The following is a 17,646-nucleotide window of genomic DNA, read 5'->3' as shown; positions in this document are numbered from 1 at the left end:
ATACGCGTGTACGATAATAGTTTCCTGCATAATAGTTTACTAATGACGCCTTCATTATCATATCAGCCATCGTCGGACGCACATATAGGTGGATATCTATAGATTAACGCGTTTGGACTCTCCCTCTATCGCCCTATCTCTCTTTCTGTACGTCTGTCTGTATCTTTGTCCCTCTCTGACTCTGCACACTCGTGACGATCTTGTTCCCGGCATCGTTGGCAGTAGTTTCGTATCGTACAGACGTGCAAATCCACGGAAATCCACCTGGACGATTATGAGAAGTGTCGCTAAAGTGTCCTTAGGTTCTGATTTGCTCATGGCTTATATTGACCGAAGTGCGCCAGCTTCTATATTAACTCTTTAATTTAAATATTTAATTTAATTTTAATAATTAAACTTCTGTACTCTTTTGATATTATAGATAAAAATGAGAGATTCATTAGAATGTGTTCATGCGTATCATCAAAGAGAAATTTTTAATTTTAATATTTTTGACTATATCTCTATTAATTTCAGGAAATTATATTATTAATAAATTCATAATTTATATCAACTTTATGACGAAAAAAGATAGAGATAGATAAAACAATAATTATAAATAAGAAAATATATATTTTTTAAATATAAAAGCAACTAACTTTTAAATTTCATTCAAATTAACTTGAAAACTATAGTGCAATCAACATTTTAATTCTCATTAAAATCTATTATTTCTGATAAATCTTAGAACCAAGTACTCTTTGAAGCTGATTGTAAAAGATGTCTACGGAAAGGATTGTATCAATCACGTGGAAAAGTGCTTCAAGCATTGATTAATTGTCCATAGACTTTTATTTCCTTTTACTTTCTTTTACCTCGTCACTATCAGTGATTTGTTGTTTCTATAAGAACAAGTGCAATCTGTGTCACAATCAAGGATTCATTGATGAGTATTTCATTGCAAAAGTTAATTTTGCGTGAAAGTGAAATCATACGTCGAATTTACAATAGCGAAATATCTTTTTTCACAAGTCTAACCGCGTGAGACTGCCTAACTATCGACAAATTTCAACGATAGAAATTGTTAATGACACGTCAAAAATAATCTTAATCTCACGCAGTTTTTAATCTCTCTTTTAAATAAAATTTAAATCGTATTATCTTTATATATATAATTTATGTAAGAATTAATTAAATACCCTAAATATTTTCATTTTTATATGTCGAACTCATATACCCTTAACGTGATATAATGGGCGCGATAAAACGGGCCATTCGCGATTTTACCAGCCGATGCCCATCGATGGCACGTATTCGGACAGCTGGTTGATGCGTAGCAGCACGCTTTGATAAACGCCGCATCAAAGCGTTTTACGTCAAGAGTAAATCGACATTTTCATCGAGAGAGCGCGGACATCAGCTTTTACCATAAAAATTTGCAAATATATATATATGTATACGCACATACACACATACAAAGCGTTGATACGTTCATAACACGCCATGTAAAATTGCGTGAGGGAGAAATTTGCGCCCCGTAACACTCTTGCCTCGTTATTGTCTCACGAGAGCTTTCCGTTCCGGATAAAACGGCGTTTACTGATAACGAGGCGCGTGATTGTGAGATATTGTCGGGCTAACGCTTTTTGAAGCGCGCACATATTTCAAGTACGCCGACGTAATTACGATCGACTTTAACTGATGTATCTAACGTCGTTTCTCCGCACTCCGGATAGCGTAAATCTGATAGCGTACGTTTCCGACGTATTGCTCGACGTATTAGTTTCCGCGCGGAAATATATTGATACACTGCGCGAGCACGAAGGGGATATTGATGGCCGCAAGAAAAAGTTTGGTATTATTGTTATTAAGTTAACGTTTCTCCAAGTCTTTCGCGGATCTTCGAAAGCTATCGATCTCAGCGTTAGATGTATTACATTATTATATTGCATTACATTTCGTATATATATACAATTTTGTTCAATTTCCTGCATTATTAAAAGAGTGTGTCATTTTCCTGCATTATTAAAAGAGTGTGTTATTTTCGGTACCAAATAAAAAATTAATGAATTCAGAATCGGCTCTTTGCACATTTGCATATTATATCCGAAAGATTTCGAGTATCCGAATCTGAGGGAGATCTAGGGGGGGGGGGATAACTAGAGAATCAATTATATATCGCATCTAAATTGCAAAGATGTAAAAAGAAACTTTAAGAAATTTTAATCTCATTGATGTCTCTATATCATTATAGATTTTACTTTAAAATATGAATGTTTCACGCCACTTCCTGCCCGCAAGAAATGGCAAATTCAACAAACGGATCTGTTAGAAAGTCTTGATGAGAGAAAGCTTCGTTTAATTTTTCCAATATCTGGATTATCAGTTACACAAGAAAGCAGAAACCAGACAGGGTTGATCGCGCGAAAGAGAAGAGGAAGAAAGAGAGCGAGAGAGAACGAGATTAATCTTGGTAGTATCTCTACTCACCTTTGTAATTTCATAAAAGGAGGGAGAGATCGCTGGCGCCACTCCCTCATTGCTTGAGGAGGGTTGTTGAGATTTCTATCTTTGTTTCCGTCTCCATTTACGTCGATCCTCGCGCAGTCGCCAGATCGCAGTCGCATGACCTAAAAATAAGTTAAAAGCGTTGTAAACCATACAGTAGGTTTTCAGTCTGTAATGTACGACAACCGGGTTGTGGGGTTAATGGAGTGCTTTGATCCTTTGACCCTGACGCACTCAGCGCGATGCGTTATCAAGAATGCAGTCGCAATTCGAAGATATTACGCGTTTATACAGAATGTGTTTCAAACTTTATCAGTATCGTATAATCTTTCAATAAGAAATAGAAGTTTTTAAATATTAGTTGATTTATAATTTAAAAACCTGCAACATTTATGATATAAAATATTATTGCTGATAGAAAGTTTAGGAAAATAATATTTAAAATTTAATCATGATAATAAAATGATAATATAATGATAATGATAATTAATGATAATAAAATGATTCATTTTATTTTAATCCTTTACTGGTTTATTTTTATTGGCACAGAATATGTGCAATATCCTTATTGTTATAGATTTAAGAACATTTCAAAAGTAAAAAATCCTGATTTTTATAAGATCATTTTTTTTCATAGCACAGGAATAAATGAGTACTGTCAAAATTATCAACTTTGATTACGTTTACCTTAAAATAGCAGAAATTTTTTAACTGTCAATAGTATGTTAAACCTGCAAATTTTTAAATTTTTTGAAAATTGTATATTATTAATTTATCAAAGGTGTTCTTTAAAAATTAATACAATTTGGAGCAATTGGTGTACTTGTGTCTTAGTTAGCGAAATATACGAATTTTATTTGAAATAATATACGATGGCTTGCGAATGTCTGAGGAAACTCTCAAGTGGATACGGCAACACATGTAAGTATGGTATTCTGCAGAGGTATTCTAGCGAAATACATAACTAACTTCGAAATTACATGACTAGTCGGATCCTTGATTTCCACGGCCTGAGTTCATCTGCAACTACGAGCACCTAGTTCAGCTTCACCGAGTTGTAACGCTTTTGGCAAAATAACCGGAATTTTATACATTTTTATGCATTTCTCATTTTTATGCACTCATTGTCAGTTAACTCTCTTAAATTCAATATACATATAGATATATTTATTTTTGAAATGCAAATCGTTTGTGATTTTATAGATTAATCTTGACGAAAAGTCAAAGCAAATGTGACTTAATTAAGTTTATTTCTAATTTCATTAAAATTTTTTATTAATATTGTGATGATTATTATATTATTCTCTAAAAAATAGTTTAGAAATTTTATTTAATTAATAAAATTAGTGGAAGAGCAATAATTAATGCAATTGTATATTTTAATAATACATATAATATATAATGTTTTAGGATTTATTTTAGAGTATATAAATATAATTGTCAAATAAGGAAAAGAATAAGATTATATATAAATTATTATAGTATAACAAAACAAATTTTAAATAAAATATAAATAATACAAAGTTTGCCTTTAAACATAATTAATTTTTAATAATAATTAATTAAAAAACATTATTTTAATTATTTATAAATCTAATCTTTTTCAGCGGTTTTATTTCACCATATTCTTTTGTAATGAGATTTTTGAAATAATGTATAAAGAAGACTTTATATATTTAAAAAGAAATTTATATACAATATTGGTTATAAATAAAATTCAGACAAAAAATCTAATAAATTATGTGATCTATTCGAACAATTCGAAGTAGAAATGTTTCCCTTTTAAATTCAGTTTTTAAGTTTAAATCCAATGATCGATTTATCCTACCAAATCGCTTTTATTTATTCTCTATTTACAATATAGTTTACTTTATACATATAATGTATCGCCTGAAGTCAGTTGAAAAAATGAAACTATTCGTGAAGAAATATTTTCAGGTTTGAATAATTCAAAGATTCGATCTTGAAGTTCGAACAGCTCAAAGTTTTCGATCACTTAAAAATTTCGAGTATTAATTTTGAAAAATGAAATATGATAAAATATTTTGAATTCTGAATTCAGAATTCTGAAAGTAGTTTATCGTCAGATGGAACTACAGATTTCTATTGTAACAATAGCAACAATGTAGGAAGCAAGAAAACAACGCAAGATAAAAGATATTATTATTATTAAAAATTATAGTAATCGTAGGGAAATTGTTGGAACTAATATAGTTCTCTTATGTCATTTATGATAATGAATAAATTTATAATGCATCACCACATTTATTATGGAATTATTTATTATTTATGGAAAAGCAGTTAAAAATCTTAATATTATAATTTATAATTTCTAAATTCTTTACAAAAATATAAATACAAAAAAGTAAAATTAAAAAAATATTTTTTATAAGAAAATTATTTTATATTAATCTTCAGATAGGCAAAAAATTATTAATTATAATCTGAAAAGTAGAAGTAATAAATCAATCTTTTATATAACATATGATAACAGATCGACATTACGGCCCGAGGATTAAGTAGATGCGATGGAATTCCAGGGATAACTGAAGAGTCGAGGATCGATAGTTAGTGACCAACGCACAGTGTTTGCTGTTATCTAAATAAAATTATATAGATGATTATCTAGATGAAATTTTGGCATTATCTTATCTTTATATAGATAATTAAAAAATGTATTATCTATATCTGCATCTTAGATAAAAAAAAGTGTTATCTTTACTAAATTATCTAACATAATATTCAGATAATTTGGTTTAGAGTTTCATAGCACATGAACATATTTTAAGTAATAGAACTTGAGAAGTAAACGATAAAAACTTATAAATAAAACTATAAATATATTTTTATATCTATAATTTTCATTTTCTTATTTTACATTACATTTTTTAACTGTTTACATAAGCGATTTAAAAAATAATATTATCTGGAAGTTATCTAGATGAATCGTCATATAATTTTATCTTTTATCTATATATATTTAAAATAAAATCATCTTTATCTTATCTAAGATGAATTTACATATTTTTATCTCATCTTTATCTAGCTAATTTTAAAATCATCTAAGCACAACACTGCCAACGCAGTATCTCAAACGCGCATAAAATAGGTTCAGGTTTAAGCATATGTACGAGATATAGGCTCATATATGTTTAAACATATATGAAAAATATATATCTGTTCCAATATATGCATAAATTTATATAGGTATATATATTATTAAATATTAAAGCATTAATAATTCCGTGCGTACAAATGCAGAAAATGAATACATTATGTATATTAATAAAATAAATTAAATTAAAAATTATATGTAATGAGATTTATCTTTTCAAAGCATAAGATCCTAATGAGTTTAAATCTAATCTTAAATGCATACTGTGCAACAGATTTAATTTTCTCACCGTCATTACAAAAATCATAATTCTCTAATAAATATGTAACTTCCTGTTTGCAATTCCAATTTTTTTTAATGATATTTTTCTCTTTTAATACGTTATTTTAATCATTATTTTTACAAGAAATTTTACTCTTGTAATTAGAATAAAAGTTTAATTATTATTGTGAAAATTATGCAATTTTAAAATATCTACAACATAGGCAATGGCTCGACCTTCAACTAAAATTTCACTTCAGTATAAATTAAAATCTACCTGAATGTATGTATTATACTAACAGCATTTCGTCTAGAGTCCTAACTGCCTAACTTTTGTATTTCGAATTCAAAATATAAACGAAGCAGGTAGTGCTGAACATTCGTACCATTTTTTCTATATTCTATACAATAGAAAAGGTTTGATTGTATTGTCTGTTTCTAGTGACTCACTCTGTTGAGATCATGCATTTCTTTGAAAACAAAGTGTAAAGTTCAAGAGTATTATCTACTTTCTAGTGATTCCTTTAAAGGTCCGTTCATCTAGACACAGTTATGTTTCTTATGAGAAATATTTTTCAGTAAGATTTTTGCAGCAGAGTGATACACACAAGAGAAGAGTGCTTTTTAGCCAATACGTATATTGTATAATAATTCAGTGCATTAATTCGATGCGTTCGTATTTATAAGAACATTTTACACATACGTCAATTCTTTCTGTTTCTTACAAAAAGCGTCGTATTAAATCGTATAGTCTGTATATAAAAAGAATAATTTTTTCTTAAACACACAAAAATATTTTGATCATTTAATGCAAACGCATTTAACATCATTAATGTATCCATATACATCACGTAAACATCTGTATATAAACATGTTTGAGACATGCCTTCGCCTCGTGTGAAGAAACCTTTACTAGTCTCATCGCATTATCAGGCAGCGTGTTAGCAGACGATAAACAGTCCAAACAGTTAAGTTAGTTATAAAGAGAAACCATGGGGCCTTCGTCTCAGTTTAACTCAAGCTTCCTTCGACCGAGCTACGTTCATTAGACAAACAATCATTTCACATGCTTGGAAGTAGACATACTGCATCATGAGAAAATACGTCGCGAATCTTTTCAAACAACGTACGAGTCTAAAGGATATCTCTTGAACGTTTGATATTAATCATCGATAAACGAAGTAAGTCGTAATATGAATTATATATAATTACTGTGCATCGCATTCAAACAAGTGGTTTCTTTAATTTACTAACTGTTAAGCTGAGTTTCTATTATTTATAACGTATATTTACTATCTCCTATCTTTTACTATTTACTATTTAAGTAATTTTAAAATTTTTGTAAAAAAATTGTTATAAATATATTTAAACATTTACGCAAAAAAAATTAAAATTTTAAACTTTAAAGATTACGTTTGAAAAAACAGATGTGTTAAAGAACTAACGAACGTTACAAATATTATTTATATAAACTTTGAGGAAAGCAATGTAAATTTCTACTAACAAAACAATTACTAACTAGAAAAAAAAAAAAATATATTTATAATTACCCGGCAAAAGTACATAAATATTAGAGTCAAATTCGAAATAATTACTCCATAAAATTTTTAATTTTATTTTAAATATTTTTGAATGCACAAAACCACAGTTATATTTCTAATTATCCCCGAAATTACATAACATATATATTTTATAAAATTTTTTAATATCTATAAAAATTCTATATAATTGTCTACTTATTAAACAAAATGCATTCGTAATTTAAGTCCGAGATATTTTATGTGACAATAAAAATAAGTTTTATCTCAATGTTTCGTCATTTTACTTTTGCTATTACAAGAATTTTATTAAATGTTATAACAATCAAATGTTATTGCAGAAATATATAAAAGAAACGTAATATATTAATTTAAATAATAATAATTAATAATTTCAAATTATAAGATCAATAGAATTATGCAAAATATAATTCTTAAAAAATTATTTGAGTATTTTTTCCGCATATTATTAATCTCAATAATTTTCTTCGTGGTTATGCTTGTGCTTATTAGTTTATTCGCACTTGTGTCAAATTATAAATTCAAGAAAAGTAATTAAATATAATCCTATAAATATATATCATTACAAAACTTCGTATCTTACAATACGGTTTTACGTAACAATCTCAAAATGTAAAATAAGTATTACTCATGTATATGGAAGATTATATTTATCAAGAATTATTTTCATGCGATAAATTTCGTTTCTGTGCTCCAAAAAAATATTTACTTATATACTCATTAATATTTCATATTACTACATATTTGCCAAGAATTAAAGAATTAAGTAATTTAATTAAATTTGATTACAATGTAATGTAATTAGATTACAATATAATGTAATGTAAAGAAATATTTCACTGTTGTAATCAAATTTATATATATATATTTTTTTTTCTAGTTGTTTATCCAAATAACATAATTAGAATTCAATTTAGATAAAATAAGAAACTTATCATTTAGCTCTTTACAAAATTTAATTTTAAATTTATACATCAACTTAAATAATAGAAATATTTCTAAATGAAAATTTCGTATTTACTTGTATTTATTTGTATTTAGCAAATAATGTATTTATAAATATTGTATTTCTCAAAAATCAAGTCATTATAATGATTCTTTACACGTTTCTTCTTGCTACAAAAAATAATTAAAATTATTTTTGAAGCTTGAGAGAAAAAAGCACGACTTTTCAGACTTGTAAATACATTTTACTATTACAACAAATTCATCATCAATAAAAAATCAATCTGTGTTATGCAAAATAATTTGCAAATAAAAACTATTTTACCTCACGAATCCAGAACTTTATCTCACATTCAACAATATAATGCAACAAGTCCATCTCAATGACGTTCCCGCAATTAATGTGTGCTTTATCGTTATATACATCTAAATTTGTAATATTAACTTTATTCTCACGTTTTTCCACGCAGAGCATAATTGAGCAAATAATCGGACAAACTACACCAATATGAATGCTATGAAATCGGGATGGTTCAGCGAAGTGAGCGATCTTTGGCCCGGTGTTGCACTCTCATTGAAGGTAGAAGAAGTTGTGCATTCCGAGCGTTCTCAGTTTCAAGAAATCTTAGTAGTAAAAACGTGAGTAAATTCCTTCCATGATAACGTGAAATATTGTTAAGACAATGTTAGATTTTCAATATAAAATATAATTCATTAAATATCAATATATATGTTGCATTTGCAGACAATCACATGGGAGAGCTTTGATGCTCGACGGCGCGATACAATGTACAGAGAAAGACGAGTTCTCCTACCACGAGATGATATCATACTTGCCACTCTGCAGTCATCCTAAGCCTAAAGACGTCAGTTAACACATATTATTTTTTTTAGCTGGCTGCATATACACGAGCGACGGAAAAATGTTGCATTTAATTTTACGCGCATTTAAGCACTATCTAGATGATAATATCATGATAAAAAGTAATACGTATGTACGTAAGATAATGCTGTGTTTCTTTGCAGCTCGTGTATAATTGGTCTTGAACTTGCCACTATTGTCTAAATTTCAGACTTACGCAGAAGTAATATTAAAAAATTAATAACCTACTTTATTGTTAATTATAAATTAATATTAATTAACAATTAACAATATTATTAATTAATATTAATATTAATAATTAACAATACATTATTTAAACGCAAATTAATTTAATGAGCAGTGGAGTTATATAAATTATCCTTCGTTTTTATCAAAGATAAATTGAAAATAAAATTCAGATAATTATGTGCCTTACAAAATACATTGATTATATAAATGATTACATTAAGTCAAGTATTATATAATTGTATATTATATATTAATTATTATATTAATATTTTAATTATATGTAATAAGAAATCTTATATATAATTGGTATCTTTAGGCAAATATATAATTTTCAATTTCTCTGCCATATTATAGGTTTTGATAGTCGGAGGTGGCGATGGCGGAGCTGCTCGAGAAATCGCGAAACATCCGGATGTGGAACGTATCACACTAGTGGACATCGACGACAGAGTTATCGAGGTGTGCAAGCAATATTTGCCTCGCTTAAGTTTGGGTCTTAACAATCCTAAAGTAACCATTTCTGTTGGCGATGGTTTCGAATTTCTAAGAAATCATCGCGGAGAATTCGATATCGTTATCACTGATAGCAGCGATCCCGTAGGCAAGTAATTTCTAATATCTTATAATGGAGAGAAGTGCACGATTTCTTAGCAAAACAGTTACATTATAAATAACACAGTATTATAAATAATTTTTTAATGTTTTACTTAGGTCCTGCCGAGCATCTTTTTAAACAACCGTATTATGAATTACTGAAGGCTGCATTGAAACCTGATGGAATCATTGCCAGCCAGGCTGGCACGGTATGGGAGAGCATGCAACAAGTGCAAAGTACATTCCAGCATTGCAAAACCGTGTTTCCGGTCGCCACCTACGCAGTAACAGCTGTACCGACATATCCCACGGGTCAAATCGGTTTTATTCTTGGAAGCTTAGACAGCGTTAGTATTAGATATAGCATAACTTATGACAATGAGTAAAAAAAAAAAATTATTTTTTAAATTTTTCTATGAAGAAGAATTTGATTGTGTCATTGATTAATGGGAGGGAAGAAGGAAGGAAGAGGGGAGAGAAAAATTTGATGCAATTTTTGCAATATCTGGAAGTTCTCGCAGTCTTTAACCTGAATTTATAATAATTATATAAATGTTTGCGACTATAATAATTTTAATTATGAATGAGTAATCGTTCAGATAAAATTATAATTATAAGAACCATGCAAATATATAATTATTAGATATCATTATATGTAAATATCTAAAAGACTTAGATGCTCGGTTAAAAAATTCCTAATGCACGCGTGTTTTTTTATCTATGCTTATATTAAAGTTTTTATCATTTATAAATATATGTATTTCATTATTAATTTTACAAATTTTCTTCTTAACATAAATCTTATGTTAGATCAATTTTTAAATTAATTTTTTGAAGATAGATTTAATAAACGTTTAATTGTTCTTTTTTTCAGCGAACAAATTTTGCAGAACCGATAAGGATATTCAATGATGAAGATCTCGATCGAATGGAAATGAGATATTATAACGATAAGGTACATCGGAATGCTTTCGTTTTGCCAAGATTTGTGCAACAGAGTTTACAAATTGCTCAACGTACTAACTAAGTACTTAGTAATATTTACTTTAAATATTTAATTTCAATTTTCACAGCAGAGCTTAATAAAAAATTTGATTTTCATAATTCTAGTTTGTAATGCTGTAAAGTAATGTTTTCTATTTTTTGTAATTTCTATTATGATAAAAATACAAATATTTACATATACATAAAATACTGTATATGAGCAATTCAAACCAAACTAACTATCCTGAACACATACAAACAAAATCTTTTATGCGCGTATATATGTATTGATTAATTGTTTCTTTATAAATAATCTTACATTTCCATGTTATATATATTTTTTTTACAAAATTATAAATTTTTATAAATATATATTAAAATATCAGCGTTCTTTTTAAATTATTTCTGAATATACTTTGTCGTTGAGACATAAATTTATCTAAAGTCGGTGGTCTTTAATATATCTCATCGATGTATAATATCATCTTACATTTTACCAGCAATAGATAAAATAAATTTAAATTCAAATAGCTTTTGTGTAAATAGAAAATGGTCTATAATAAAATAATTCTGAATTTTGCAATATAGTAAATTAAGTAGAATTTAATAAGCTTGATAATATAATTTATGTACTTTGACTTTTGATATGTTGCTCCATTGCATATGATACATCAAAATAGTTCTGTATGGCCGATTACTGTTAACATGTCGACAGATGTAAAAACTCAAAAACAAGATTCAATATTGCAGCATTACAGAAATAATACAAAAAATTACAAATTATATGTTTTTACAGAATTTAAAAATATAAAATATTTTAAATTCTTGCGTTTATTTTTAGCATTTAATATTCGAAATATTTATACAAATCAATGATAAAACGTTTAATAAAAAATCTATTATCTATTATTAGAATAGGTAATCATGAGATTTTAACATTTCTCTTTTGTTTCCTTCTTTTTACAAAATATTGCTCTGAATAATTTTAACATGTCACAATTTTGTTCTAAATTTAAAATACAATTTACAATTAGCTTACTTTTTTAAATTATAAATTAAAATGTTCAAAAATTTTGAGATCTAAAAATAAGCAGAATAGCTAAAGCTTAATATTTTCGGATTATAATATGGGAAAATTAAGCTTGAATAAATAACTTTATCCTCCAATCGTCACGGCTATCCGTTTCTTTGAAATAGAATTAAATTAAATTAATCTGTATTAATGTGAATAATATTAAATTATTACGTTATAGACGATTTCATTAATTACATCAATTACTGGTTGCAAGTCGGGAATAAAAATTAAATCAATTGAGATACGAACGCTCCGTCTGGCGAGAGGCGGCGGCGCAAAGACTCTCCGTTGCAGAAACGGATGACGATGCAATCGTGGAGATTTTCTCGCGATCTCATTAATTCCCGGCTCTCTATCGGATCTTACAATTTCCACAAACGCGCGGGAAACGACGACGCATTTTCCCATTATCAGCAGCGTCCGCGGAATCGCGCGATAATCAGCATATTCATGAATTAGCTCGCGCGCGAAGTAGCCTGACTGGACAGCAGCAGAGTATTTCAAAGTAAAATGAGGCGAGAGAAGCGAGATACATTCGGAGTTCTCTCTCGGAGAGAGGGAAACCCTCTGTAAACATCCGATTTGCGGATTTTATTACGCGAGAAGGGCCGGGGCGAGACGCGGACGTATCTCCGCGATTGCGAATTTCGCAATTGCGAGATCCGATGCTCGGGATATCCGGGCAGAAAGAGCCCGGCGCGTCCCTTTAATCCGGCGCAATCTTCCCTCCCGGTTAAAGCTGTGAGATTGAAAGAATATTTAGCGCTTCCTCCTACGAGGTGCATCCTCTTGCGATGCTCTCGCTCCTCCCGAAGCGCATTCACTCCCTCGCATATGTCACACGCCGGTGAGATTAAAGAAGCCGTATACCAGGTGTTCATCGACGACGACGACTCGGTCGGAATGATTACACCAGGTGTAGGCAGGTATTATGCGCGTTATCTATATATATATATATATATATATATATATATATATATACATATATATATATCGAGTCGTGTTGCTTGCTTTTTCTTTTTCCCCCTTTCTCTTTCTCTTTTCAGAAAATATTCGTGAGAAAATGAAATATTACTCGTGCACATTTGATGTACATATACGCGTATATATATATATATATATATATATATATATATATATATATCAATGCGTGCGTATGTATGCAACGCTTGCGTCACAGCTTCGCAGCTCCGAGTTACTCAGGACCCCCGTACGCTTCGGAGAACGCGATCGATTTTTTGGACATCCGACGCTTTCGATTCGCACAGAATACCCGACGCAGTAGAATGTCAGAATATAGGTCAGACGCCTATATCGTTAGCGATATGGATTACAAAAGAATGCATAACTCTCTCTGTTGTTTACATGTCTGTCAAACGTGACAAGTTTTTCCAAACTGATTGGAATTACCTTATCGCGTTCAGATTGTCCATAAAATCGGCGACTGACTTATGCGGTAAAAAAAGAAAAAAAAAAAAAAATAGATGTGATACTCGATATTTAATAAAAACGGTTCTTTCGAGGTTCTTTCTTCTTAATTATTGAACTACGCAAACTGATTGATTATATGTAATGTGATACTTTTCATTCTTGTAAAATATATTCTCTTTGTCAGTTTATCTGTATCGTTTTTTTTTAATTTTCTTAGTACGTGATGCTGATGAAAGTACAACGTAGGTATATACGCAACAGGCAGCGAGCAATACCAATATTCCGTTCTATTCGACAAATGATATGACACAAACAGCATCATAAAGTAACAAAGTTATCATATTCTGGACCCAAGCCACTCGGCACGTGTGTTTGAAAATGGATGTTGCGTGCCAATATTGCTAACACTGGCTGATCATTATATGCAGATTGTGCGTGTTATGCATGTTTTGCATTCATCTGCGAAATTTAATTATGCCAATCCAAGTATCGGCCATTAGGACGGAATGAAATGTGCGGTTGCGTTTGTTTTTGCCAACTTGACACATGCGAGTTTCATTTTTAATACATTAACAAGAAATATACTTTTTCTAAATTTCTAAATTTTTATATCATTGTCAAAAAAGAAAAATCGCCATTTATTAATTTTCGGCTTACGTCATGCGATTTTTTTTTTTATAAAATCGGACTAGATTGTAAATAAAATTTTTTTATACGTGTAAGTATACTTATAATGATATCTATAAGATCGAATCGAGACCCAACTAATTATGCGAATTAACAGACCGAGTTTAATTATAGTGACTCCGTGTACACTGGTTATTTCAGAGAAGCTTATGGATCGTTAACTGCGTTTAATCTCCCCAAACGATTCCTCCTCGATGTTCCCAAACTGCATCTCGCAAGCCGCAATGGTCTGACCATCTATATGGCATTGCTACTTATTGGTTAACGTAGAGCAAAGCAGCGGACCACTCGCTCTCGTGGGATCCATAAATTATTGTTCCCACGAAAGTTAAAAAGTCTGTTCATAAATCGTGCTGTGCATCAGTGTTGTTCAACCACCGATATTCTCTGCAAAATCTCTGTTTTATTTCTTCAGAGACTTTTGCAAACTTTTTGTACAATTTTAGACATTTTATTTTGATATATTATCGATTAATATATTTAATAACTAATATATCATAATTTATGAAAAATATCTCAATAATAAATTTTAATCGTATCGTTAATTAATAAAAATCGTTAAATAATATAAAAAAGACATAAGGAAAGAGCAAGAACAAATAAATATATTACACAAATGCATACAAAATACTTGCATCTCTTTGTGTGCAACAAATGTCAAACTTGGAAGCTTTTTAAACGAAAAATGCAAAAGGTTTACGTTATTGCATATCAGACAAAATGTATAAGTTATTATATTAAAGTGATCGATGTAATGGTTTCTTTTTTTTTCTCGTCAGTATATCGTCTGTATCGGCGAGACAGAGGAGAAATACTCGGTATTTTTGGAAAGTACACTTCTGTGGACAATTTGTAAGTTTAGGGACACGACCGAAGGTTATGAAGTGATTTTCGAACGAGTCTCGAGAAAGGTCTGGAATTCTGGCGAAGAAAGCAACTTTCCTATCTATTTTATAAGTTCTATTACGGTGCGCCGCGAGGCTATATCATCCCCTGTAACTTTTCAGATCGCACAATACGCGTCGAGGCTGCCGCCGAATTTATTCGTCGGGATATTTTCTGCTTTGCGAGAAACTTTATCCCGTAATCCGTGATTGGTGACGATATATATCAGATGAAGAGTGAGAATGGCTGTGAATTATATTGTTAAGTAACAGTTTTAAATTAATTAAGATTTCGGGCTGCGATACAAATAACGGTATAAATATATAATAATACTGTAGCAGAAAAAAAAGAAAAAAAAGAAAAGTAATTTTTGGAGAATACAGAATTGTTACATATTTTCGTTTTAATTAAATAATTTGTGCATTATAAACTTTCCTAATTTCCTAGATAGATTGTATTGGATATGACAACTATGATGTTTCTCAAGAACATTTAAAAAAAAATTATGTTAGTTAATACAAATCGAGTATTCTTATTACGCTTCATTTGTTATTGCGTTCAAATTGTGGAAATTATCGGCCGGTCGGCAATAAACCTGCGATCCATCAGATTCAAATCGGTTCGAGATCATTATAATCGGCACCATATTGACCTGAGGGACACTCACCCGATCCATTTCTGGGTTAATGAATTATCGATGAAACGGCAAATCGACACTGCTGCGGGGAATTACGTCGAGATCGATATCTTCGCAAAACCCGAATACCGCAATCGCAAAATTCCAGACGGATCTAGCGGGAGGGAAACGCGTTGCACAACGCTGCGTCTAATAAGCGCGCGTGTACTGATATCGCGCCGATCGGTGTCGAAAAATTTGCAAAAGGAATTTTCATAATTGGCCCCTCTCCCCCCTCTCTCTCTCTTTCTCTTTCTCTGTACATCGTGAGCGTCATCCGATTTTGATGGATGGATTTTCGGGTTGACGAAGATTTTACGGATATATGAAAGCTGCTAAAATCCGTGGAGCGTCGATCAATTTCACGGTGTTAAAAGGAAGAGGCTCGAATATCGAGCGCTTTAGCTGACGCGCCAAGTTGTAGCTGCACCACCGGAACCTTACTTTTCAAGGATCGTCGACAATCGTCGATGACGTTCAATGGCAGATTATACTTATTCAACAAAATGCAATTTCTTTTTCTGTCTTTCTCGAGTAATTTTAAACTCGCACATATATAGTATCTCATTCTCGAATTTAAAAAATTAAATGATTAGAAGGTACATCTATCACGGAGGGTCTCTCGAGAGAAGAAAGTTTTACGTTCTCTTGAATAAAAAATTTTTTTAATAAAGAGCAATATATATTTCAAGTATTTTACGTAGCTGGTTGCATTATGTGTAACAATTTTATTTAAATTATAAATGCCACTTTAATGTAAAATTCAAAGTTTTTTAATAGGAATAATTCAATAATTTAAGAGAAAGATTATTAATTAAATATATTTCCGCTGTGCTAATGCTTTCAGAATTTCAGGAATGGATAGGTATTTCGTCACGAGATATTCGGAGAATATAATGAAGCAAAATCTCGCGGTCGTCTGTTGTGTGATTTCTACATATGCAATAATTTACAATTTAAAAACAAATTGAAGTTAGAAAAGGCTTTTACACATAAAAAAAGACAATGTAATTTTCTATAAAAAAAAGCTTCAATAATATCGTTAAAATTTTATCATTTTCCAGATGGACTACCAAATACTTCCACCTAATGGAAGATATTTCACATTTTTAAATTATCGATAATCGACATTCTTCAACAGTGGCCAACCGGTCCACATACGAGTTCCATTACGCGTAGCCAATAAACGCAAACAAGTAATAATCGATTTAGCGGTGGTCAATGACGCCGCCTATTCGATGCCTTGCGTGCGGGAAATATTAATCGAGACATAGAGAACCGAACTGACCCCCCCGGCAGTGTCAAGATTTAGTTAACGGCTAACAGGCACTCACCGCGCGCTCTAAATTTAGATACTCTCTCTCACCTCGCGATTGACCGTTATCAGTACAGCCATACATTATCGATGCATGCAAGCTACTGCAATGCATGTCGCGATGAATATGTTATTAATCTATGGCGCTATCGCTATCCGTGTTGAGTAGCAATTGCGTACGAGACTTAAATATGTCCGATAAATTTGCTGATTTGCTATTCGAATCTACATTCCATTCTCGAAATCAAGATGTGTAATATTATAACGTAGATATATCGAAACCCATTTGTATGTCCTATCTTTTCGTGCGATTAAATGTAAATGATAGATTAGTTAGCTCAACATCGATGCATCATATATAAATTGTTTACTTGACAGATCGTTTACAGATGACACGTACAAATAATGTTGTTTCATATCTGCCAATATTGTTAATATTGACTAATGATCATACTTCGATTGCCCAAGTTTCGAATCGCACAAAACGGTGAAATGCAACATTGTGACAAGTAATCATTTTA

At 30.5% G+C, this 17,646-nt stretch overlaps 1 protein-coding gene and 1 long non-coding RNA gene across 2 annotated transcripts in view; one reads left to right on the top strand and one right to left on the bottom strand.

Moving 5' to 3' along the window:
* The window catches only part of LOC145932591 (uncharacterized), a 213,563-nt gene that overhangs the window by 145,642 nt on the left and 50,275 nt on the right, over positions 1-17,646 (bottom strand). The window contains exon 6 of the long non-coding RNA XR_014424740.1: positions 2,470-2,609. This is a non-coding gene — a long non-coding RNA (uncharacterized LOC145932591). The remainder of the gene's footprint in view (positions 1-2,469; positions 2,610-17,646) is intronic.
* Spds (Spermidine Synthase) lies at positions 6,855-11,175 on the top strand. Its single transcript, XM_083031619.1, has 6 exons — positions 6,855-7,044; positions 8,838-9,006; positions 9,113-9,233; positions 9,833-10,079; positions 10,190-10,419; positions 10,947-11,175. Exons 2-6 carry the CDS (start codon positions 8,876-8,878, stop codon positions 11,097-11,099), a joined length of 882 nt encoding a protein of 293 aa, XP_082887745.1. The 5' UTR covers positions 6,855-7,044; positions 8,838-8,875; the 3' UTR covers positions 11,100-11,175.

Source organism: Prenolepis imparis, unplaced genomic scaffold, assembly GCF_030444845.1.
Source record: "Prenolepis imparis isolate NDT839.2.m4 unplaced genomic scaffold, iyPreImpa1.0 SCAF_2, whole genome shotgun sequence".
NCBI classification, from domain to species: domain Eukaryota; kingdom Metazoa; phylum Arthropoda; class Insecta; order Hymenoptera; family Formicidae; genus Prenolepis; species Prenolepis imparis.
This window is presented reverse-complemented; position numbering and strand designations above follow the sequence as displayed.

Excerpts from the sequence above, each read along its gene's own strand:
- Spds (XM_083031619.1), top strand. The coding sequence starts at position 8,876 with ATGAATGCTATGAAATCGGGATGGTTCAGCGAAGTGAGCGATCTTTGG. Across the intron at positions 9,234-9,832 it reads GTCATCCTAAGCCTAAAGAC|GTTTTGATAGTCGGAGGTGG; the intron begins GTCAGTTAACAC and ends GCCATATTATAG. Across the intron at positions 10,080-10,189 it reads TGATAGCAGCGATCCCGTAG|GTCCTGCCGAGCATCTTTTT; the intron begins GCAAGTAATTTC and ends TGTTTTACTTAG.